General features: G+C 42.5%; 2 protein-coding genes and 1 long non-coding RNA gene across 5 annotated transcripts; 2 read left to right on the forward strand and 1 right to left on the reverse strand.

Annotated features, from left to right (window-relative positions):
* Window positions 1-1,133: 1,133 nt before the first annotated feature.
* On the reverse strand, window positions 1,134-2,700 carry LOC122133032 (RING finger protein 10-like). Its single transcript, XM_042708300.1, has 2 exons — window positions 2,206-2,700; window positions 1,134-1,837 (listed from the first exon to the last, which is right to left on the reverse strand). Exons 1-2 carry the CDS (start codon window positions 2,324-2,326, stop codon window positions 1,683-1,685), a joined length of 276 nt encoding a protein of 91 aa, XP_042564234.1. The 5' UTR covers window positions 2,327-2,700; the 3' UTR covers window positions 1,134-1,682.
* A 1,554-nt stretch (window positions 2,701-4,254) lies between these two features.
* On the forward strand, window positions 4,255-24,433 carry LOC105891564. Of its 3 annotated transcripts, XR_004164027.2 has the most exons (5): window positions 5,267-5,431; window positions 6,568-6,630; window positions 6,762-6,863; window positions 15,883-15,886; window positions 24,424-24,433. It is a non-coding gene; the product is annotated as an uncharacterized LOC105891564 (long non-coding RNA). The 3 variants fall into 3 exon arrangements; XR_006152501.1 differs by lacking the exons at window positions 15,883-15,886; window positions 24,424-24,433 and adding an exon at window positions 4,255-4,271 and having other exon boundaries at window positions 5,302-5,431; XR_006152502.1 differs by lacking the exons at window positions 15,883-15,886; window positions 24,424-24,433 and adding an exon at window positions 7,405-7,750 and having other exon boundaries at window positions 5,265-5,431.
* On the forward strand, window positions 7,884-11,511 carry LOC122133031 (putative mediator of RNA polymerase II transcription subunit 26). The gene is made up of 3 exons (XM_042708299.1): window positions 7,884-7,974; window positions 9,491-9,977; window positions 10,142-11,511. The coding sequence occupies exons 1-3, from the start codon at window positions 7,928-7,930 to the stop codon at window positions 10,982-10,984; spliced, it is 1,377 nt and encodes a 458-aa protein (XP_042564233.1). The 5' UTR covers window positions 7,884-7,927; the 3' UTR covers window positions 10,985-11,511.
* Window positions 24,434-25,038: the final 605 nt, after the last annotated feature.

Here is a 25,038-nt window from a genome sequence, read left to right on the forward strand (position 1 = left end):
CAACCTTAGGTCAGCTTTTTTTTTTCCATTCCTGTGAAGTTGACCCTTAAAAATGAAAGTATATTTAAAGAACCTTCAAAACAAAAATATTATGTATAATTTCCTCTTACGTTTGTCTTTACACTCAATACATAGCAAAGCAGATCAGCAGTCAGCCCTTCTCTATGGTTTCTCTCTCTGACACACACCTCTCACACCACACACACACACACACACACACACACACACACACACACAAAGCAATAGTGCTGTGGGGTTGGACAAAGATTACAGGAACCGGAAAACAGGACAGGTCACTGGAAGGATCCACAGGGTAAACTATAGGGGTGGGAATCTCTTGGCACCTCACGATTCGATTCGATTCCGATTCAGTGGTCAACGATTCGATTCTAAACCGATTATCGATTCTAAACCGATTATCGATTATCAATTCTAAACCGATAAAACGATTATCGATGCATGTCGATTTTTAAAACATTTCAGTTTGCTACTCAGAGTCTCAAATCACTTCCTACTTTGTGTTTGATAATTAAAGAAAATCAACAGATGAATTACCTTCTCTATTTTTTATTTGAGAAAAAGCTTTTCCTTGTCACAATTATGACTTTCAATGAACAATGCAATAATCGATGCAGCTTGCATTTCAACACAAAATGGATGTGTAAAAAAAAAAAAAAAAAATGTTTTACATTTTTTTTTTTTTTATTAAAAAATCGATTATGAACTTTTCTGAATCGAGACAGAATCGGTCTAGAGAGAATCGAGAGAAATCGATTTTTTTTCCCACCCCTAGTGAACTAGTTTGACAGCATTACTAAACTGACCATCTTTGTGTCTTTTATTATTTTCTTAATCCACATAAATCTGAATTGGCCATCAACTGTTTTACATCTGCACATGTTAGGATGGATGCACAACTAAAACCAGCTCATCTGATGGGTCCCCCAAGAGCAGAACTAATAACCTGGTTTACAGGGAGGAACACTGGGCGAGAAGGAAAACACATCTACTAAAATAGTTAATGTGCAAAACCAGATTAATCTTGCTTAGTTTTACTTAGTTTAAAACATTAATGTTTGAGAAACACACGTAACAGCCTACCCATCATGTTGTACAGGTGATGAGATACAGTGATGAGGTACAGACCATTTCAGAGATAAATGTTCCAATCTAGTTTATCATAAAAGCAATATGGCTCAGGTTAAGATGGCTGCCATTAACACTATGATCTCAAAAAGCACTAGGAAACCTGGCAGCCGTTTACTTGGCTTGCAGGGGCAACAGGTTTGTTAAGGTGCAACTGACTGAAGTGGGAGAGGGGTCCTGGAAGGTAAATCTACAGCTGGCTGACTGCTACACTTCACCCACCTACCCACTCCAACAATCCACCATTACATCAACCCTTAAAAACTACATCTCAAAATAAAAAAGATGGCCTTGTGTTAAAAAATCAATTTAAAGAAAACTACAATAGACTTGAGATTGCGGGATGGGGTGAAGGGAGTTCATATTCATCTGGGCATGGGTCAGTCTGCAGTGTACTGTCAACCATGTTGTCAATTTTGATATTCAATACACCATTACACTCTCAATGGTTTGGGAGGCTAATGGGCAAAACCAACCGTGGCCAGTGCAGAGGGACACTGCTGTGTTTTACAGGCCTTTGCACTCGCAAGCCACTCTTAACATAAGGCGTGCGTGTGTGTGTGTGCTACCTGAGGCAGGGCCAGAGCCAGAAGGAACTCAGGGTGGGCAGGAGGGCAGCTGCTGCTGTTGGGAGGAGAACCAAATGCAGGGAATCGCTGCAGGTTCTCCAGGCCAATGTGCACTTCTGGATCTAACGACACAGAACACAGAGGAACAATAGCACAATCAGAACACAGAGGAACCACTGACACCACCAATACTCAGAGGAACCACAAACACCACAAGAAAACAGGGGAACTACAAACATCAGAAGACAGAGGAATATAAACCACCATCAGAACATAGGGGAACCATAGACATCAGTAGAACCCAGAGGAACAAGAGACATCAGAAAACAGACTAACCCTAACCCATAAAAGAGGAACCACGCAGACCATAAATACGGTCAGGACTGGCTTTCAGAGCACCACTCACTAGGAGAGCACAAAGGGTGAAGCTCCATGGCACTTACATTTGCCCTGCTTCCTGAGATGTGAGGAAGTTGGAAAAGGAGCTCACCTGCAACACTGTCCAAGGTCTCTTTGGAGAGGAGTGGAGGCTGCAAGGCTAACTCACAGATGCTGAACTCACAGGTCAGGGGCAGATGGGCCAGGTGCCGATGCCGACGGCAGTCTGCCATTTTACCCGTCTGAACTGCATGGCCGTTCTAGTGTTTAACGTACAGTCTGCGATTCTGGCAAAAGGTTATTGATATTTGAGCTCAACAACCAATCAAACGACATGCCCTCCTTCCATGCTCCGGAAGCAATGTGTTCATACCTAGAATAATGTATGTGTTCACAAGGGGTCACCCTAGCCTGCCCTGGGAACCGGTCATGACGTTACAGTGTGTACATTTCACAATCTGGTTCTGAATTCTCATACTCCTCTGTGAGAGTGTGTGTGTACGTGTATATGGATCTCCACCTCTGTGTGTGTGTGTGTGTGTGTGTGTGTGTGTGTGTGTGTGTGTGTGTGTGTGTGTACCTCGGTGACTGCGTGTCCCTCCACCTCTACTACAGTGGCGGTGATGGCAGGGGGGCTGGCCTCCAGGCTGCCGTACTCCCTCAGCAGACAGCGCACATTCACCGGGTGCAGGAACATCTGTTGGCCATCATCCGCTACAGGAACACACACAAATACAGTATTTTACATCATATTCACATACACACAGACATACACAAATACAGTACATCACAGTCACATAAACACATACACACAGACATACAGAATACAGACGTCAGACAGAGAAATAAATAATATTAACACACACATACATCGTGTTAACACACACAACCAAACACTCCTTCCAGAGACCCATATATTTAACATATACAGCTGACGGTGCTATGCTTGTGATAGTAGTTTGATGTGTGTGTTTGTGTAATACCCCAGCTGCTCAGACAATCACTGAGGCTCACCCTGGTAAAAGTAGTAGTAGGGCCCAGGCTCTGAGGTCTGGGGCCTTACTGCCTTATTCTGGGGTGCAGCAGGTGACCCCTCTAATGCCTGGGACCTCTGCGTCAGCCTTCGGGCTAAAGGGGGCCTCAGTGGGTTCTTCAGGCACCTCCACAAACCTGAGTCGAGGCCCTCTCAGAGATCCAGTGGTGCTTAGAAGCCTGAGCTTCATGTTGTCATGGTGTCAGCCTCCGTGAGGCCTTTCACTTGAATCTACTTGTTCAGTGGAAACCTGAATCCACGGTCACTAGCAGAGAGGATTTTTGTGTTAGACAGTTGCAACCATACTAGCTTGGACAAAAGTAATTAATCAGAGTTTTTTTGTGCAGCTCTTGTTGTTGGATGTCGCTATGTATGTACCTATTAATATCAGGAACTTGGAGCAAAAAATAACAAAACATGAAACACTCCGGCCATACCCTCTCACATGTTTTTTCGACATGGTTCACATCTCATGGGGTCCTTTTTGCTTGATTTAATGAAACCTGACCACTAGACAAAAGTTCTGGTGCAAGCTTTGGTTCATACATAAACATGCCGAATTGTGACGGTCGTGGTGTGACCGCACGTGAACGGCACACTCCTGCCCCGTATTTGCACACAAACTCGCATGGATTTGCACACACAAACAAGCACACAATTGATTGCACGAACTTCTGGAACGTTGGAACCATTTATTTAAGTGAACTACGTTGGTGCACCAACGGTGTCTCATTGAATAAGGATAAATGGATTACTGACTGATTGGGAGTTTGTGTCCTCGGCTAGCTGGTCAGTCCGACGCAAAGAAGCCCCGCCGGAAACGTGGAACATCTTTTTTGGTTCCTTTTTGGTTTGGTTAATTATGGGTGATTCCCTAGAATGGAAGTGGGGACAATGGCAATGGTCTGGGCCAGACCAATTCGACAAGGTGGTTTTTACATAGGCCTACCTGGGAAATATGATTATTTATTCCCTAGTTATTTCTTTGTTATTTAGCACACAGAGAAATACTATGTTTATGTTTCAGGGTCTGTCTCGTCATATGTGTATTTTTCGATTTTTGTGTCTACTCCTTTTTTAGAAATGGTGCTGGCCACCTCTTATATATGTTCATTGTTCTATCTAGGGGACAGAAGTCTTTTCAGGTATGTGCATAGACCTTTAACTGCTTATTGTTGTCCTCTGCTTAATGAGGGGCTCAGCAGGTGTGGTTATTTAGACTGCTGAATGGAGACTTTCTGTTTTGTTGAAATTCATGAGAATGCCTGGGTGTTTTTGGAGTTATTTGACATCTCAGTCCCTGCCTACCTTCCTGTCTGAGTTTCACCACACAGATACAGGTGGAATAAACCAGCAGCACAGAAGCATACAGATTTTAGTTGGGCATGGATTCTTTGTTGTGCATTCTAATGAGTACCAGTGTTGGTCACCTGTTGTTGGGTCACTCTTGACACTTGTGGAGTGAAAATCCTGTCTTTTGATTTAGACATTTACATTGAGTTACAGTTTGGGATTTATTTTGCAGCAAAAAACTATCTCATCATGTAATTTTTCTGCTTATGTGAGTGTACAGGAATAAATGGCGGCCATGCCTATGCCTTAGTTGGTCCTGGACAATGAGTTATGAAGTGTTGGTTATTTTTGATGTCCTGGAAGGAAAATAAATGGCTTCTTTCGTAATCTTATTGCATTAGTGTTTCTGTTAGACGTTTTCTTTGTTCATGACACTGGGAAACGATTGGATTTCTCTCCAACTTTGCACCAGACCTCACAATCTTTTCATTAAAAACATTGTATTCATAAAAAAAGCAATGAATACCTTACATCTAACATCTTAATGAACTGATTCATTAAACAGTTCAGAAATACCTTCCTCATTGTGAAGGTATGACCACTTTGGTCAAATTGAAAATGCTCTTGATTATGAAACAGCATTTGAAATCTATGAATTGATAGTGAAAAGGATATACATTTAAGCTGATGAGTCTACAATGATGAAAATAAATACCCCTTATTATTTACTAAACAACATGCTGGAGTTACATGAATAAGAAAATGTGATGTATTGATTACCAGCAGTCTGTAAATAGTAACATGTATGTGTCGAAGTTATTGTGTAATGTAGAATCGGTCGACTGATTAATTTACTTCCGCATTTTCCTCACTTCCCTTTAGGAGGCTTAGCACGGGTAAGGACGGATCTAGGTCAGACGCTGGAACGGAAGCCTTTTCATTACAGCTACGATCCGGCGTGCATTTTGTTTGAGACATATTCGCAGCGAACGAGAAGTTAATTCAACAGAAGGTGAGAATATTAGGATTGATTAGTTCAGAGAAAGCGCGATTAAGTAGCCTAAAGGATGAATATTTCGATTTGTAGTTGGACTACTGGCTTCATGGCATGGACTGTTTAGAGTACTAGCTAGCTATGTCCGTGGCCATTGCGTTGTCAGTATGTTGTTGAGATTGTGTTTTCATGTGTAATCTAACCTACCATAATATACATTTTTTTCATGAAAACGTGTTTAACAAGCTAAGGGCTTGAACTGTTATCAGGTACATAATTTTATTTATTTGTCCAAGTCTGGTTTCAGTTTAAATTCCCTGAGCCTCGCTTGAGTAAGTCTCCCCTGACGTTCCTTTGTCAAATATTTGTTTTACACAAGGGCGCAATCCCTCACTTTAGTGGACTTTTCATAAATTCGATTTGTAATGCTTAGATGTTTACGGTACTGATACATGTCAGCGAAGCGAAATTCTGTATTCCAGTTGGGGAAAGTTTAATGAGGAGCGAATTTTGCTAGCGGCGGCCAATCAGATGGTTTGGTGTTGTCTCTGACGGTTTGAAAATTGCACGACTATGGCGTCGTTGGGTCGTTTAATTTGCTAAAAAGAAACGCTTGGAGTGCCTTGTACGGTTTTTCTTGTTGTTCCTGCTATGTGAGATACTTAATCCTGTGCTTACTTTTAACAAAATGACGGATCTGATATAAAAACAAGTCACTGGATAGCTTACTAGCTGGCTAGCTTGCTAACTAGCTCGCTAGTCAAGTCTGTTACGCTATTTCCACTCGCCACGCCACGCCACGCCCCGCCCACTCTTTTCTCGTTTCTCTTCGCTGGCACGTATCAGTACCGTGTTAACAGCAGTCTCTGATTACAGACAATTTAGGTAAAAAAAAAAAAAATTGTTTTTGTCGTTTGTGATATTGATGTAGACTATTCAAGAAGGAAATCATTGATAATATTGTTAAATCTAATTGTTAAACACTTATTTATAGTTCTATTGTGTCAGAAAGAAGTCAGACCATTTTGGAGGCAGAAGTGAGCTGCTAAACTTAGTGTATCCATCAGAGTGCTTTAAAGGACAGCTAATATTACTAATCTCAAAGTGCACACATGCTATTTTCTAAAATCTTGCAAAAAAATACATCTGATCAGATTTACTTCTAGAAACACAATGAAGAGAAAGACATCACTCGAACCATCCACTTCAGAGAAAAGGTATAATTACATGATTTGGACTCACCACTTCCTGTGAATCACTTTTCCAAATACATTTAATTTAAGAAATCTAAATAAAAAAATACTGTCTAAAAGAATCTGCTATGACTTTGAAGCTTCTATGATTTCAGTGTCAAGCTGGTGAGGTCAGACTCACCTGCATCCAGCTATGTGTCTCTAAAGACATTGGATCCACCAGCAAACTTCAAAGAAGAATTTGGACTTCATTTAAGGTCTGCTGAGGAATCCTCCACTTCAAGCAGATTGTGATACATTGGACTGATGTGTTCTTAAATTTGAATCAGATTAAATGAGATGAATGATGGAAATCCCAGGGAGAAATTATTTAAAGAAGTGTTTACAGTAGTAGGAGTTATCCAGGTCTGCTTAAAGCGAGCCCCACATTTCACTTTGCACACAAAATAGTTTTTGGTCACAAGTGCTTCCTTTCTTGGGCAGTGTATTCTTTCCCTCTTTCGCTATAATTGCACAGTTCTGTCCACTGTAGTCCTATAATCTAGAGAGTATGGAGAGATGACTAAGCCAGGAGAATATATAGAGGAAGAGTATTGGGGCGTGACGCGGGAGTGATGTACGCGTGGTTGCCTGTATTTTCGTGTTGAGCTTGTTATGTGACGTACTCCCAGGGTTCGTAGCGTGGAAATTCTGTATATTCGGTTTTTAAATTCTAGATTGGTGTTTCCCCTCTTATGTTAATGTCTAACGTGTATTTTTAGATAGCGATGTTGAGTCAGTGTAATTTTTACATTTCAGTGGGACTTTCCTTATGTTTTAGCGTCTTTGTCCACCCCAAGTCAGTTTGCGGATGTAAGTCCACTCCAGTTGCAATATTGTATTTGTGATTGAAGGTATGTACTGTGAGGGTTAAAGACGTCATGAAAGCCAAGGATATGCCTGATTTTGTGAGATCGCTACAGTATGGAGTTCCTGAGGCCATCAGAGAGTGAAGTTGACATGATCTCAGCTGTCTTTGGGAAGTTAGCTCACTAGTGTAAGATCAAAACTCCATGATGATGGATCATTTTTGGAAGTATAAGTTTGACCCAGAGAGAAATTGAATATATATGAGAATCACCTGAAACATCCAATCATCCTATTTTTATTCTATCATTATTAGGTAATTTCTGATTTGGAAAATTGGTCTTTGATATTCTAAGCAAATGTGTGTTTCTGCTATAACAAGCTTTGATGATAATTCCTTTTCATATTGTGTGATTTTAGAGTGAAGCAGGAGAGATCAGAGTCACCTGCACCGAGCTGTGTGTCAATAAGGTCAATGGATCTACAAGGAAAGTTCAAAGAAGAATTCACGCCTGATTCAAGGTGAGCTGAGGAATTATTCACTAATTGATTTTTACCATAGGACTGATGAGACCTGTTTGCAGGTTTAAATCTGAATAAATAAAATAAATTATGGTAAATTATGATTCATTACTCAACTGGTTGATGCCTCTGCAGAAGAGAGGCCGATGTCTAGGGCAAAATACGGTATTCTTTTCCTCTGTTGCTATAGTTAAAGATGCTCATACGCATGCATATTTCTCTCCACTGTAGCCCTATAATCTAGAGAGTATGGAGAGAGTATTGTAAGGGAGGAGAGTATATGAAGAGAGTATCAAACTGCTGTATTTAGAGGGTAGAACCTCCATGATGAATTTAAACATACAACATGTAGGATTTAGTGACATCTAGTGGTGAGGCTGCAGATTACAACTAACTGAATACTTGTCCCTTTCCAAGCATGTAGGAGAAGCTGCAGTGGCCGTTATGTGTCATAACATCCCTGTTGAGAAAAAAATCTTCTTGTTTGCCACAATTCTTGTGTACTTAGTATTCCTACACATCTAGTCAGGAGGCTGATTTGACCTTAATCCAGAAAATAGTGTCTTCATTGGATAAAGTAATGGAGAAGAATACTCGACAAATAATTATTACCATTTTGTCATACCTTAGATGCCCTATAGAAATAGATGCATAGATAATTCGGGGGGAAAGACATGGCATAAGCAAATGATAATGTAGCCAACTGCAGACAATTGTACATACTGATTAGATTGAATGTGCTAAAGCATTTGCAATTTGTTTAAAAGAGGGAGAAATTGCTGTGATGTTTACATGTGAATAGATGATCTGGAGGGTGAACAAGTAGTTAACAATTAGTTTAGTTCATTCTGAAGTTATTAAAAAGAAATATAACTTATGATAGTTTTACAACCCTTCTATTACCAAGTTTGTACCCTATGACCACCTAGATTGTGGTTAAACATATGTGTTAAAATATATTCATATTAGATTATAACCGAAGTCTATAATTGAATGAAAATATCCCAAAAAAATTACATTATAACCAAAATGGAGACCTAAGGATAAGGGAAGTGAGGTCAATATAAGGATAAGACATTTAATGGGTTATTTACAGCAATATTGTCCCTTGTCATCCATCTTCATGCATGCTTTATCCACCTAAACAATTATCCACTAATATGTGCAGACATCCAGCTATTATTACTTCAAACTGATATTGATGAGTTACTGTGACCAAAATGGAGGCTGAATACAGTCATTATTTATTATTATATTTCGTTTCTTCATATGTGCGTATATATGTGGACTGAATATATTTCAGGAATGAATTATGGTCTTTTTCAGCAAAAAAATGTGTGAACTGAGCGTTGTAGCACAGAAAATGCTAAAGGTACACTATGTGCAGGGTTCCATTTTGCAGGGTGTTTTGTGTTTAATATGTCAAGTTTCCGAAAAAAGGTAATGCGTGGTATGTTGTAAATCACCAGTGCTCATTACTCTGATCTAACTCTAATGTCCTTTATCGTTTCTGCAGTGAGTTCATAGCCAGTCTGTTGACCGAGGACCTCTTCAGATGTACAGTGTGTACTGATGTGCTGAAGGACCCGGTCTCCATCCCCTGTGGGCACAGTTACTGCAAACAGTGCATCACCTCATACTGGGCCCAGCCTAACCATGCAGGACACTATGCCTGTCCCCAATGCCCACAGTCATACAGCTCCCATCCTGCACTTTACACAAACTCAGCCTTAGCAGAAGTGGTCCTGAAGCTCCAGCAGTTCAGTCCTGTTCTACCTACTCACTGCTACGCTGGTCCTGGAGATGTGGCCTGTGATTTCTGCACTGGGAGGAAACTCCGAGCTGTGAAATCCTGTCTGACCTGCACTGCCTCTTATTGTGAGTCTCATGTCAGGCAGCACTACACAGTTCCAGCCCTGCAGAGACACAGACTGGTGGAACCTGGATACCAAGACAAAAAACTCCTGGATCAGTGTGACATTAAAACGGGAGACTTGAAACAGGTCAGGTATAATCATGAATTATTGACTGTGTGGCAGCCTTGTTTTATATGTAGTTATTGTCAGTCTGTAAGGATGGCCTAGGCTTGCCCCCTCAGCAGAGTTCAGTCATTGGACAGGTTTGAAATAGGTGTAACTGACCATCTCCTGTTGCTTCATTTTCACAGAATGACCAAAGCCATTGGCACATGGTAGGAAAGGATGGAAAGCATCTGGACCAGATTACAGCTGTTTTGCAAAACTGTGAGACGCTGAATGCTACACACAGAAATCTGCAGGAGAAGTTGCTGCAGAAGCTACTGGTGCTTCCACAAAGGCTGCAGGAGCTGCCAGAGTTGCAAGAGATGCAGAAACTGCTTCAACAACAGCAGCAGAAGCTGCAGGAGCTTCGGCAGGAGCAGCTACGGCGGCAGGAGCAGCATCTGCAGGAGCAGCATCTGCAGGAGCAGCAGCGGCAGGAACAGCAGCGGCAGGATCAGCAGCGGCAAGAGCAGCAACTGCAGGAGCAGGAGCAGCAGCGGCAGGAGCAAGAGCAGCAGCGTCAGGAACAGCAGCGGCAGCTGCAGGAGCAGCAGCAGCAGCGGCAGGATCAGCAGCGGCAGCTGCAAGAGCAGCAAGTTGCGGAGCAGCAGCGGCTGCAGGAACAGCTACGGCGGCAGGAGCAGCAGCAGCGGCAGGAGCAGCAACGCCGGCTGGAGCAGCATCTGCAGGAGCAGCAGTGGTGGCTGGAGCAGCAGCGGCTGGAGCAGCATCTGCAGCAGCAGCAGCGGCAGGGGCAAGAGCAGGTGCAGGTGCAGGTGCAGCAGCAGCAGCAGCTGCAAGAGCAGCTACGGCGTCAGGAGCAGCGGCGGCTGGAGCAGCATCTGCAGGAGCAGCAGTGGTGGCTGGAGCCGCGCCGGCTGGAGCAGCTGCGTTTGGAGCAGCTGCATCGTCAGCGGCAGCAGCAGTTTCTGGAGCAGGTTCTGCAGCGGCAGGAGCAGCAGGAGCGTTCGGAGCTGCTGCAGGACTAGCTGCAGCAGGATGACCAAAACCACAAGCAGATGTTGGAAAAACAGGACAGAGGTGTGCATGGCAACAGCCAGGATGCTGCTATTGTGCAGAAGAGTCCACATCAGGGGATAACAGGGGATAATTGGGTGATATTTCATTTCCACACCCACACCTTTATGCGAAATAATACCACATCATGATGCAAATTATACGCATGATACTTGTTTTGGCTCTGCCAGCGATTTGTTTAATTGTTTTAGTCATGTAAGGACTTTTATTTTGAATTGAGAAACATACAGGAAACTCGTTTGTCAGGAATTTGGTCAGTTAGAAAGACAGCATGGGAAGCTCACATGTGCTTCTCGACCACTCCTTTTTGTTAGCGCTTTGAAGGCATTCCCTCTAAGTGAAAAATGTTAGTAATTGTTCATGTTTAGTTAGTGCATTTTGACCTGTGAAATGTTAATAATGAAGTTATATTAGTCAATGAATTTTCTGTTAAATACATACATTTCGGTTCACCTAGCTAAAGCAGTTCATCCTTGCTACTTAGTTACCTGGTAGGCTAAATGCCTCATGCTTGTATCCATCCTCTGCATTTGTACAATTCACATTACCTTGTACTTATTGGTGTATGTATCTGTATTTGTTTCACACCATTCACATGATAAAGCTCAATTTCACCCTCGGCATCCAAGACTTATTGTGTGGTGGTGTTTAACTTGCTGGATATCTGAATGAGGATACTCAGTGAGGCCTGTACAGTATTCAAATTATACACATGATATTCCTGAACACAAATCATCTGATTGGAGCATCTAGGCTGCTAGAACACGGGAGAAGATGATGCCTTGTTAGAGCATAAGTTTCCGTTCATAAAGCCTTAATGATAAATATTCTCGTTTTTGTTTCTCAGCTGACTAATTATACACCAATATATTTCAAAATGTAGTGTATACTGAACCATGTGTGGCAGTGTAGTCATAATGTTACCAGTGTAAATTTACCAGTTTTTGTTCAAATAGATCCTTACCCACTGGCACATATCACTTTCACAAAGCACTGATGACCCTAAAATACTATTCCGAGAAGTTAACCTAAAAAATGAAAGTATATTTAGAGAACCCTGAAAACAAAAATATTATGTATAATTTCCTCTTACATTTGTCTTTACACTCAAAGCAGATCAGCAGTCAGCACTTCTCTATGGTTTCTCTCTGAAAACAGGCCAGGACACTGGGAGGATCCACAGGGTAAACTAGTTTGACAGCATAACTAAACTGACCATCTTTGTTTCATTTATTATTTTCTTAGTCCATATCAATCTGAATTGGTCAGAAACTTTTTGCCATCTGCACATGTTAAGATGGACAACTAAAACCAGCTCATCTGATGGGACCCCCAAGACCAGAACGGATAACCTGGAGTTTGGATGGTTTACAGAGGAACACTGGGGGAAAAGAAAAACTGTGAGGTTTAAAGCAGAAAAGTATTACAAAATCAGATTAATCTTGCTTAGTTTTACGCGGTTTAAAACATTAACGTTTGAGAAACACACTTAACAGCCTACCCATCATGTTGTACAGGATAGTGATGAGATACAGACCATTTCGGAGATAAAAGTTCCAACCGAGTTCATCATCAAAGCAATGTGGATCAGGTTAAGATGGCTGCCATAACACTGATCTCAAAGAGCACTAGGAAATCTGGCAGCCTTTAACTTGGCTTGCAGGGGCAACAGGTTTGTTAAGGTGCAACTGACTGAAATGAGAGAGGGGTCCTGGAAGGTAAATCTACAGCTGGCTGACTGTTACACTTCACCCACCCACCCACTCCAACAATCCACCATTACAGCCAATCTTAAAAACTACATCTCAAAATAAAAAAAGATGGCCTTATGTTGTAAAATAATTGTGGGGCTTACCAGTAAAGCTGTCCAAGTTTTGTTTAGAGAGGATTGGAGGCTGCAGGGCTAACTCACAGGTCAGGGGCAGGTGGGCCAGGTATCAATGTCGACAGCGGACTTCCTACACACACACACACACACACACACACACACACACACACACACACACACAGGGCAGTCTGCCATTTTACCCGTATGAACTGCATGGCCATTCTAGTGTTTAACGTACAGTCTGCGACTCTGGCAAAAGATTGTTGATATTTGAGCTTAACAACCAATCAAATTACACACCCTCCTTCCATGCTCCTGAAGCAACGTGTTCATTACCTGGAATAATGCATGTGTGTACATTTCACAATAAGGCTCTTAATTCTCATACTCCTCTGTGAGAGTGTGTATGTACATGTACGTGTATCTGGACCTCCACCTCTGTTGGCGTGTGTGTGTGTGTGGTTTACCTCGGTGACTGCGTGTCCCTCCACCTCTACTACAGTGGCAGTGATGGCAGGGGGGCTGGCCTCCAGGCTGCCGTACTCCCTCAGCAGACAGCGCACATTCACCGGGTGCAGGAACATCTGTTGGCCATCATCCGCTACAGGAACACACACAAATACACAAATACAGTACATCATATTCACACACACATACACACAGACATACACAAATACAGTACATCACAGTCACATAAACACATACACACAGACATACACACACACATACATCATATTAAACCACACAAGCACTGACCATCGAAGTTTGATGCTGCTCAGACAATCCCTGAAAAAGTTCAGGCAAGGCTCACCCTGATAAAAGTAGTAGTAGGGCCCAGGCTCTGAGGTCGGGGGCCTTCCTGCCTCATTCTGGAGAGCTGCAGGTGCCCCCTCTAATGCCTGTGGGGCCTCTGCGTCAGAAATCGGGTTAAACGAGGCCTCAGTGGGTCCTTCAGGCACCTCCTCAGCCACCTCTACCGGGTCGACGTCAGGCACCTCCTGCACCTCATTGTCGAACGCTGAGGAGTATTGCAGCATCGGTTCGAAGGGAATTAATCAAACACACACAAAGCAGAGGAGGACTAGGTACACACTGAAGGGAATTAGCAACTTCTTGGCGCCATTGCGAAGTCTAAGGCCCACTCTTTCATCTGCTACTCGTTTCATGTCTACACAGTAACGACTTTGTGAACAACTCAAACAAGGGTAATGAGAGTGTGGAGACAGATGCAGAGATGGAAGCAGTGAAATGAAATGTCATTTAAAAACCGGAATACTTCATTGTAGTTTGTTGTACAGACTCGCAAGTAGTATCATTGGAAAGGGCTAGTCCTGATGTCTATTTTGACATGCGATTCACGATGAGGAGAGATCAGTGAGATACGCAACCAAGTATAAGGTGTGTCAACTTCCAACACATTTGGATACAAACCTGATAGAGTTAATGTACAGTGTTTGCATCATTTTCTAACACCATAGCTTTTGAAGACCTGCCAAGCAGAGTTTGATCAATCAGAGGATATTCTGTTGGAACCCACCTTGGTGCTGGAGTGTGTGACCACGGGTACCACAGGAGAGGGGGGGTCAGACAGGGAGAGCCTCTGTAGGTCCAGTCCCTCCACACCGCCCCCATCCTGAGAGGTCCGCTTCAGCAGGAAATCTTCTTGCTCCTGCAGACACGCACATACAGACAGAACACAAATTGAAACTTAGACTCACAGCTAAAAGGCTTCAACTGCAACTGGTGCTGATGTTTGAGATATTCCAGCACACAGATATCAATATCAGGCCCTATATCAGCCAGCTCATGTCTCATATTGAATATATTCTGTACATATTGCCATGTGTGAAGCATACTTGTGTGCATTTGTGTGGCTGACTCCAAAACCATGCGTGTATGTGGTTGTCATGGTGAAACAGTGTTTCATATGAGTGCGTGTGGATGTGTGTGTACCTGCAACTAGTGCAGGGGGCTGTAGATGAAGCAGGACTGTGGGCCGTGGTCCTCCAGAATAAGCTGTGCGCGCGCGCGTGCGTGCGTGTGTGTGTGTGTGTGTGTGCACCTGCTATGCGTCAAAACTGTTAAAATACCAACCCTTATGTAATGTTTTAACCAACTATGGCTACTCATATAAATTCATTGCCCTGATTTTTGGTAGCTTAGGTCATGTGCATAGAATGTGTGTGCGAGGCCTGCATATCTGTGGACTCTCTAAGAAAAGGGCCAAACACTTCACAAAGTACTGCTCTATATCAGCACTAATTGGTAGCCTCTTCATCTGGAGGCGCAGGTGTCACCTTTACCCTTAATGTACAGTATGGACTGAAACTTTCTCTGCAATTTAAGACTTCCTCTAAGCCAAATTTGGATTTTGCTATGATATGTACTTATTTATCGAATCCAAATAAAGAAGTAAACTGTGTGTGTGTGTGTGTGTGTGTGTGTGTGTGTGTGTGTGTGTGTGTGTGTCTAGGAGAACAGAATTCAACAGTGTGTGTGTACCTGTGGCTGGTGCAGAGCACTCTGGAGGAAGCAGGACTGTGGGTCGTGCTCCTCCAGGCTAAGCTGGGACATCAGCGCCTCCTTCTCCTCCTGCAGCAGCCCCAACACCTGCTCCTTCTCCTCCTGCAGCAGCCCCAACACCTGCTCCTCAGATGCCAACAGCAGCTTCGAGTACGCGCCCAGATGCCCATCTGTAAACACAAACAGGAGAATTTTTTAGCCTGTTCACCATTTATTTAATTAGTAACAATGCTTTTGGACTATAATTTTTTTTCTTAATTTTGCCTTATCTGACTGATGAAGGACATTTTCTTATTTTGTTGTTGCAATTAAGCTTTATCTGGCTAGGAATGCATTGTGTCCTGAAAAGTGTGGTGCAGAGAGCCTTGTATTGTAAGGCTCACTCAGACTTCTACTTTAACTTACAGGTAAAACATTTTAAAAGGTTCTTTAACAGGTCCAACTTCTCATATTTTCTCTATCTCTGACCATCAAACACTTTTGTCACATTACAAATAGAGTAGTTCTCCCTCCTTGACTAAAGCGATCTCTCTCCCTCACACACTCTCGCTCTCAACCCCCCCCCCCCCCCCCCCCCCCCCCCCCCCTCTCTCCCTCCTCATCAGGCGCATGGTGATCTGGTCTCCCGCCACATACTGCCGGGTCTCCATGGCAACAACACTGCAGCAGGTAGGGGAGGGTGGGGGTGAAGGAGTCAGACACACATTTCAAGGGTCAGTAGCCTGAAGCATCGCAACATTATTAGCTTCATTAGCAAGTAGCATCAATACCAATTAACATTGAGTAATTTAATCTATCATGTAATAATATTACTGTAACTGCTGCTTTTACTACCTGCTTCTACTACCTATTTAGCTAGCATATGTGCACAAGGTGTTTTATCATGCAACTGGAGGCAACGAAACCACTCAGGAAAAGGCACAGAATGTAGAGACTACAAAAAGGGCAAAAACGTTGTGTTGTGCTGTGCCATGACATGACGACATGACGTGTGGGTACTGACAGCAGGTTCCCCCTCTATTGCCTGTGGGGCCTCTGCGTCAGCCTTCGGCTTCAGGGGGGCCTTCAGGCACCTCCTCAGCCACCTCCACAAAACTGAGTGGCAGCCCTCCCAGATCCAGTAGTGCTTAGAAGCCTGAGCTTCATGTTGTCATGGCGCCAGCATCCGTGAGGCCTTTCACTGTCACATCTAAATGTTCAGTGGAAACGTGAATCCATTGTCACCAGCAGAGAGGGAAGACAAATGTGCAATTTTTGTGTTAGACAGTTGCAACCATGCTAGCTTGGACAAAAGTCATTCATCAGAGGTTTTTCTTTGTGTGCAGCTCTTGTTGTTGTAGTTCCACGTTGGTGGAATGAACTACCCAGCACTACCAGAGCAGGGGCGTCCCTCTCTACCTTTAAGAAGCTTTTGAAGACCCAACTTTTCAGAGAGCACTTCCCGTCCTAACTGGCACTTCGACTAGTGCGTAACTTGCAATTACAGCAGTTACATTTCTGCACTTCTTTTTCTTTTTATTTAATTTTGTTATATTTCTTATGTAAAGTAGTATTTATTTATTGTTACACCAGGTTCTATTGCTCGTAGCTTGACTATTCTCTCCCTTGAACGTCGCTTTGGACAAAAGTGTCTGCTAAATGACTAAATGTAAATGTAAATGTAATGCCGCTATTTATGCAGCTTTGGGGAGAAAAAAAAACAAACACCAAACACTCTCATGTTTTTTCGACATGGTTGAGATCTCATGGGGTCTTTTTTGCTTGATTTAATGAAACCTGACCACTATACAAAAGTTCTGTAGCAAGCTCTGGTCCATACATACATATGCCGAGTACAGAAATAAACTAAGTGTCCTTAGGATTCACAGGGTGAAAGAAGATCTTGACTATTACGAAATATTTTGTGTTGCTGTCTTGCGTGTGGAGGGCTTTTTCTGTGCAAGTAGTAGTAGAGAGAGTCTGCAGTGGAACTGCTGTGGTTAAGACTCTCTACCCATTTCTCTGTTGTTTTGTTTGTGTTTTTGTTGTTTCCCTGTTTGTGAGATAACAACACCCATTTGCAGCCCCTGATTCAGTTAATGTATGTGCCCCACGTGTGAGTTTAATGAGCAAATCAGGTGCGCTCGAGATTGAAAGACTCAAACCCAGCAGTGTGTGGATCACTTCCCTGTAGGAACAGACCTGGGGAAATGACCAACATCAAAGCAGAGGAGCATTTGATGGATTCATGAAGAACTTTCATTTTCCCACAGTGGCACATTAGAATGCCTATAAGACTGAGCCATTACAAGAAAGAGAGTCTCGAGCAGAAGTTAAGTGGGTTCACCAGAAACACTTCTTTGCATTTAAGTGGTGTTAATCCAGTATACAGATGTTGATGCTGAGTTGAGAGACTTCAGTGAGCTTGACCTGCTTTGATGACACCTGTTCACAATGCATATCACAGGAGGATCTTTGTGTCCCATGGAGGCTGGGCTACTGTAGCCTTTGTCAGTGTGGGGTTCAGTCTGCCACCATGTGTCCATGTGTATGTACTTTAATTTGTAATGTATTGTTACATAATCCATAAATATTAGGCATTTTCTGGAATAAAATATGGTGATTGACTGCAGTATGATTCATGTCAGGTAATCCAAGCAATCATTGAGTTCAGGGGTTGCTAACACCATCCACAAAAACCCTTAACTGATTACATTTAGTATGCATTAAAAACATACTTTTTTTGGCCCTTGGTAACATACTTTTGCCTTTGTTGTGTGACTGGCTTTGTGTGGTTATAATGCTAATAGGATGGAGAATGAATGATTGATTGATTGATTGTATATGATGGCTCCTGATGAAGGACAGAGTCTCCGTCAGGTGACCTGGTACCTGTTGATTCATCACCATCACACGTGAACTGGAACCCTCTTGCCTTTTTTGTTCTATTTGTGTTGATATTTACCCATGTTATTGTTTCTGACTGAATTCATTTTCTTTGCAACAGCAAACTACTATTATTGTTACATGTGTGGCCGTGCTGCCCAAAAGTAAACTACATCTCCCAGCTTACCTGCCTCTGAACTGCCCCTCTCCGCTGCGTGGCGTACCTGACGCTGTTTCTTTTATTTCACATCTCCCAGCGCGTCTGCGGCCCAAAGAAAAAACGACACCTCCCAGCTCACCTGCCTCTGAACCGCCCCTCTTAGCTGTGTGGCGCATAGACATATATGGTGCGGCGTACCTGACGTGATCCTTTTAATATTGCACCCGCGAAAGTCACTGGAAGAATTGTTTTGGTGTCCACTTTGCTGCTTGCATGCTTCCTGTGATTATTAGCTTTCACAAGCAGCTCGTTTCGCTTCCTTCACGGAGTTTCTCGTGCAGTCACGTCTACCTGGTATGTGTTTTGTTAATTAACAATCAAGCTGTTTAATTACGTTGTGGAAGCGTTTATTGTGCAATATCAGCAGCAGTGCGGGGAGGGAATTAGGGGATGATTAAGACGTTGATTTTGTTTTTGCATTGTTGATCACAGCGCAACTGCAACAGGGTTGCCTCCTAATATAAGCCAGTAACCAACGTTCGAGCTCTTTAATCTCCCACTGCCATACTGGACTGGGGAACCTTTTTCTGGTATGAATTTTGTAATTCTCATGTTGGCTAAAGGTGCAGCTATATTGTATGTACAGTGTATACTCATCATGTGTATGGTTATGTATATGGCGTGTGTTATACTGTATTCCGGGGGTACTCAATAGGCGGACTCCGGTCCGGGTCCGGACCCAGACCAATGTTCCCTCTAAGCTGTCAGTCGCAGTGGCCGCGCAATAGATTTTTCAGACCGCACAAACGACTTTCTTTCAGGGGTTAAAAATCTGAGCATCAAAGGTGATGTAGTCTAGGTAATAAACATTTAAAATACTGACATGTCTGATAACCAAGCCGGATGTACGTTAGAATGTTTACATAAAATGTTTCCTTTAGGCCACTCTTGGCGGGCCCTGCTACAGCAGTTAGCCTATAGGCTACCATGGCGGGAAAAAAGGCAGAGCAGGTGCCCCAGAAAAAGGTCTGCCTAACGTTTAAACATGAGTGGCTAGATGAAATAGTCCAAACTGACACAGGTAGGATAAAACTTTCAGACATATTTACATATGAAGAAAGGAGTGGCGTGAACTGCAAATTCTGCTCGGAGGCAAAAGCGAAAGGAGAGTTCGCTCGTGGGAAAAGTTGGTCCGAGTGGAAGCTTGATTACCTAAAGCGTCATCTGACACAGAAAGTCCATGTAGACGCATTGAAAACATTAAGACTTAGACATGGGAACTCTATCAAATTCTCACCGAACATTAAGTTTCGGGACTAAACTGATTTCAGTATGTCGCTTTGGACAAAAGCGTCTGCTAAATGACTAAATGTAAATGTAAAGTTACAAGACCGTTTTTGCTGGAATCATTCAGCTCTCAGGATGCACTACAAAAAGACATCCTTGATTCCATTACCAAGTTCTACGCAGATCATGCGCTAGACATGAACAAATGGTAATGTTTACTTCAGATGGTGCTTCTGTCATGTTAGGTAGACATAAAGGAGCGGCTGCTTTACTGAAGCGTCAGGTACCGCACCTGACTGAGCAACACTGCGTGGCCCATAGGGAGGACTTGGGAATTGATGACGCATGGAAAGTCCCTATAATGAAAGAGGTAGAAACGCTACTCCGGACAGTATACTCCATGTTTTGCAGATCTACCTTTAGGAAAAATGACACCATGTCAATTAAATAAGCACTGCATTAGCATTTTTCTTTCACTGAAGTTCCACTTAAATGTTGTACCTGCTGAGAAATGACTAAACACCTTGGATACTTATATATATATATATATATATATATATATATATATTTAAAAAAAATCATTTTCAGTCATAACCAGTGAACCAGTCATTTAAGTTCAACTAAACTAACTGGTAAAACACCATCATTAAAATGTTCCCAAAGTCCAGCCATTATAAAGGATATTGATGAATATCAACCTTGTAGACATATTGATGCATTTGCTGTCATCTCTTTGAATCCCCTATGGCTAACGCAGGCTCGTGGTCATTTTCGGCAGGTCGTGTGGTTGCGAAACTGCTCACAGTGCTGAAATGTGTGCTCAGAAAAAAAATATTTGCTCATTGCTGAAAAAAATTAGAGGGGAACATTGGTCATGTCATCCATTCATATCGATGTGAATCACTCAATACTAATACAACTTGAACTGTGATGTGTTTTGTTGTTCATTTCACAACGTATTTACTGTATAATCAACGATAGCAGGTGCCCGCTTGTAAACAGTCTAACATTGTATTTGCTTAAAACACACAGCAGTACTGTCAATCAGAAAGCAAATCAGCTGTCAATCGGCTATTACCTGACCAGTACCTTTCAAACTCGGTGATAGTATTCACAACTAATTTGTTCTTCATTCTATCAAATATGATGAAATTTGGTATTGCACCCGTGAGGCAAGCGTGAGTTGAGTTTTGTTCGGTTATCTGCGCTGCCTCTATAGACAGAGACGTGGCCCGTAATGGTCCGCGACGGCCAAAAGTAAATATTGCGACATTTCTAACATACAACTCAGAACGAAGAGAACACAGCCAGTAGTAGCCTAATCTAAAACAAGAGTTGCTTAATCTATTAACAAGGTCATGGATTGGTGGCTTAAGACAGGGACTATGAAAAGAAAATTAAATAAGAAAGCCTCTGACACAGACAAGGAGAAGGTGCAACGGCGAGATGATTCAGCCTCATTGGGCATTATCCCGCTGCGGAGTTACGTTCAAAACAGAGTTTTTTTTTCCCGCTGAGACAGCAAGATGATAACTATATTCTGTGTTGTGTGACGTTGGATAATGACTGCTCTTAATTATGAAAATTTGACTACTAGGAGGGCTGTATTAATGCCAGTGGGCTAGCCTACTGTTGGTAGTGAAATACTGCGGTCGGTATGCGCATCGTTGTGTTTTGTGATACATTGGCCTGTCTAAGTGTGTGATGGGAGTATGAGGCTGTGAGCGTATAGAGGCTATAGTTTGTAACATAACCAAGTCACGCATGAAGCAGGGTTCCAGATGCTTTGCCTTGCGCATTGTCATATCTATAACTAGCCTACTGGTACGTAAAAAAGGAGAGCCCACCCGCGAAAATCATGTGTGCGCTAACGATTGTCTGGTGCTAGGTCTGGGTTGGAGGCATGTTGTTCCGGGGATATTGAGTTAGACGGTCCGCGAGGTTTTTTGTATTGGCTAAGTAGTCCTTGGTCTGAAAAAGTTTGAGAAACACTGCTTTATAGACAATAACGATCATACACTCCCATTGCACTCAAACTACCACACTCAAACGAGGAGATATTGTATCAATTAGCCTATTAAGTATTGTATTGTATTAATTGCACATAGTTCAAAGTTACAGCAACATAACGTTGTTCCGATCACTAAATCTGATATATGCGTGTGCATCACCGTTCTCGCTCTCTCTCTCTGCCACACCCACCCTGTAATCTACGTGTTTATACATTATAGGAGCAAGACCATTATACAACACTGTATTAACATTAGATGGGGGACCGGTATGAAAATGTGACCTGGAATCATAGTGCGAAAATAGACCTGTCAGAGAAGGAACACCTGGCGATTCTCTCGCCTTTTATCTTTCACCTTTGAATAATGTAACTTATAAACACGTCGGCCCGGCAGAAACAAACAAACAACACGATGGACAACCCAAGAGGCAACACTCATTTCTGGACCGATGAACAGATGCGATTCATGCTTAATCAACTGTTGCTGTTGTTGGTAGTAGTGAAGAGGTCAAGCGGAAATGGCTGTATCACCACTAGTTGTAATGAAAACAGCGCCACCTATCGTATCGGATATGACATGCTTTCGGCCAATGATTCGATTTATTCACTGCCATGTATATTCGGATAATAGCAGTTGCCCCAAAAGATAGCATAGTCCGACTAAAGCAAGATTCGAATTATACCATCATGTAAACGCACTAATAAGGCCAGACCCAGTGGCGTAACAGAGCATTCACATCTTTGCGTTGGAATGCGTTGATCCGTCAGGGTTGACGGATCCCCATTCACTTTGAATGGGGTGACGTCATCCTTTGCCAAACTGAATTGTGGCTCTGTCATGGCAAAAAGGGACCGGGCGCCAAAAAGAGCCCGGGTGATGTAATATTGGCTTTCGAACGACTCTTAGAGTGACAGTTGCTATACCAACGCTAGTATTACATAACCCGGACACTACGTAACCCGGGCACTTTTTGGTAATTCTCAAGAGTCGTTCGAAAGCCATTAGCTACTTGTTACTCGCTTAATATTGTGCCTAAAACTATGAAGTATTTCGTTTTAGCTACACCTGCCGGTATCCTGTACGTCAACATTTGCAGTCAATACTACTTTTTTAATCGCTATATATTGTGGCTAAACTAATTTTTCCCCGGTAAATAAAGTGTTCCATTTCCATTTCAATTGAAATTGTTTAGAGTAGAAATTCGCTTTTTATAAAAAGGAGAAAATGGAGAAGGAGAAAATACGGTGCTTGTTTATCTACCTTTTTAGCAAGCCAGTCAGTTAATTTGCTAACATCTTAAATAATATATGGTACTTGTTCATCTACCTTTTTAGCAGGCCAGCCAGTTAATTTGCTAACATCTTAAATAATAAACGGTGCTTGTTCATCTACCTTTTTAGCAAGCCAGCCAGTTAATTTGCTAACATCTTAAATAATATACGGTGCTTCTTCATCTACCTTTTTAGCAAGCCAGCCAGTTAATTTGCTAACATCTTAAATAATATACGGTGCTTGTTCATCTACCTTTTTAGCAAGGCAGCCAAAATCATTTAAGATCTACCATTATTTGTTGATATAGGCCTGTTTAGAAAGACTTGGGAGAGTTCATACTATATCTCGTAATGTGCCCTTGTGACTTAGCTACATCCTACCCTTTAGCGATTAGCAATTCCTCCCGTTGTGCTCTATAGTTAAAGGTGGTGCAAACAATTCCCTGTTTTGTGAAAATGTAATTGTGTGTGCCGTCAGATATGTCTATTAATCACACCACATTAAGGACCTTCTTATAGCAGCCAATGGAGGAATTGCTAATCGTGAGATGCTAGCGGTGAAACCGGTTGAAATTGGCTTACTTTGACACTATAACAAACTAGTGAGTCAACAACTTTCCTAGCACAGTCAAACATCAAGCACATGGTTGTTTTGCTTGGTTTATTGCAGGTATAATACCGGTGTTGTGTCTAACAAAGACCACGAAGTTTGCCAATCAATGGAGTCGGGATGCCAGCAAATGTCGAATTCTTCAGCAGGGTTTATTGCAATACTTAAATCAGAATAAGAGAAGAAATCTAGAAGTGTTCTGACTAAATAAACTCGCGCTTGGACATTTAAACTTAACATGATACTCCCACTAAAGCCCTGAATGGCTGACCCTGTAACCAATCAAATCCCTACCCTCTAATCTGACCCCATCCAATCAAAGCTTACAATATCTATCATGACCCACCTATTTATCCTGTGGGCCACAGAAATGCCTCCCCTCATCTCAAATAATCTCATTCATACCTTTACTTATAAACTAACTTAACTATTATCACATATTATTATCTATCAAAACACTAACATTCCTACACCGGCAAGCTGGTCTCAGGTAGCGAAGTATAATGCGAGATGCTCTGGGGTAAAACGCGTTATTGAGGTATTTAATGCAGCGCCAGTCTGACTTCCAAAAAGAGCCCGGGTGACGTAATTCAATTTTCAATTCAATTTTATTTATATAGCGCCATAACAATACAATTGTCTCTAGGCGCTTTACAGAGCCCAGAGCCTGAAACCCCCTTAGTGCAAGCACAATGGCAACACGGGCAAGAAAAAACTCCTTGTTAGTCAGGAAGGAACCTTAAGCAGAACCACGGCACATAAGGGGGAACCCATCTGCTTGAGGTCGGCCGGGTGGAGATAGGAAGGGGGGAAGGGGGGAGGGTTGTGTGGCAGAAGTGGAAGGGAAACAACAGGTGTTGTACATAGCCTGCATTTGGTAGATGTACATAATATATATGCAGACATCCAGTGGTAAATACATGGTACAGACAAGACCAGTTTAGTGGATATACACTGTGCTGATAGGGTTACTATTACAGGGGTAAGGGGAGTAGTAATGCTAACGTTGGTATAGCAACTGTCACTCGAGTAGTTCGAAAGCCAATATTACGTCACCCGGGCTCTTTTAGGCGCCGGTCACTTTTTGCCATGACAGCTCCGTTGGGTTCCCTTGCGTTGCGTTTCATGCTTTGCTTGCGGCAAGAGTTGAAGAATGTTCAACTTTTCGTGAGGCAATGCATGTGTCAGCCAATCAAATTGCCTTTCATGCATGACTGACAGCACAGGCGCTAGCCAATCAGATCCTGTATATGCTCACGTCTAAAAAGCGGCAAGCTAAAAAAAAAAAAAAAGATGGCGGACCAAACTCCGTAGATGGTCGTATTTGTACCTAAAAGTTGTTTGTTTGACTTTTTTTTGCTTAGATTTTTTTAGTTACAGAGAAATAGACACTGTACAATGTAAAAACCCCTTTATTGTATACCGTAAAAAATGTTAGAAAGCAATAAT

The sequence above is a fragment of the Clupea harengus genome, chromosome 7 (genome assembly GCF_900700415.2).
Source record: "Clupea harengus chromosome 7, Ch_v2.0.2, whole genome shotgun sequence".
Taxonomy (NCBI): Eukaryota; Metazoa; Chordata; class Actinopteri; order Clupeiformes; family Clupeidae; genus Clupea; species Clupea harengus.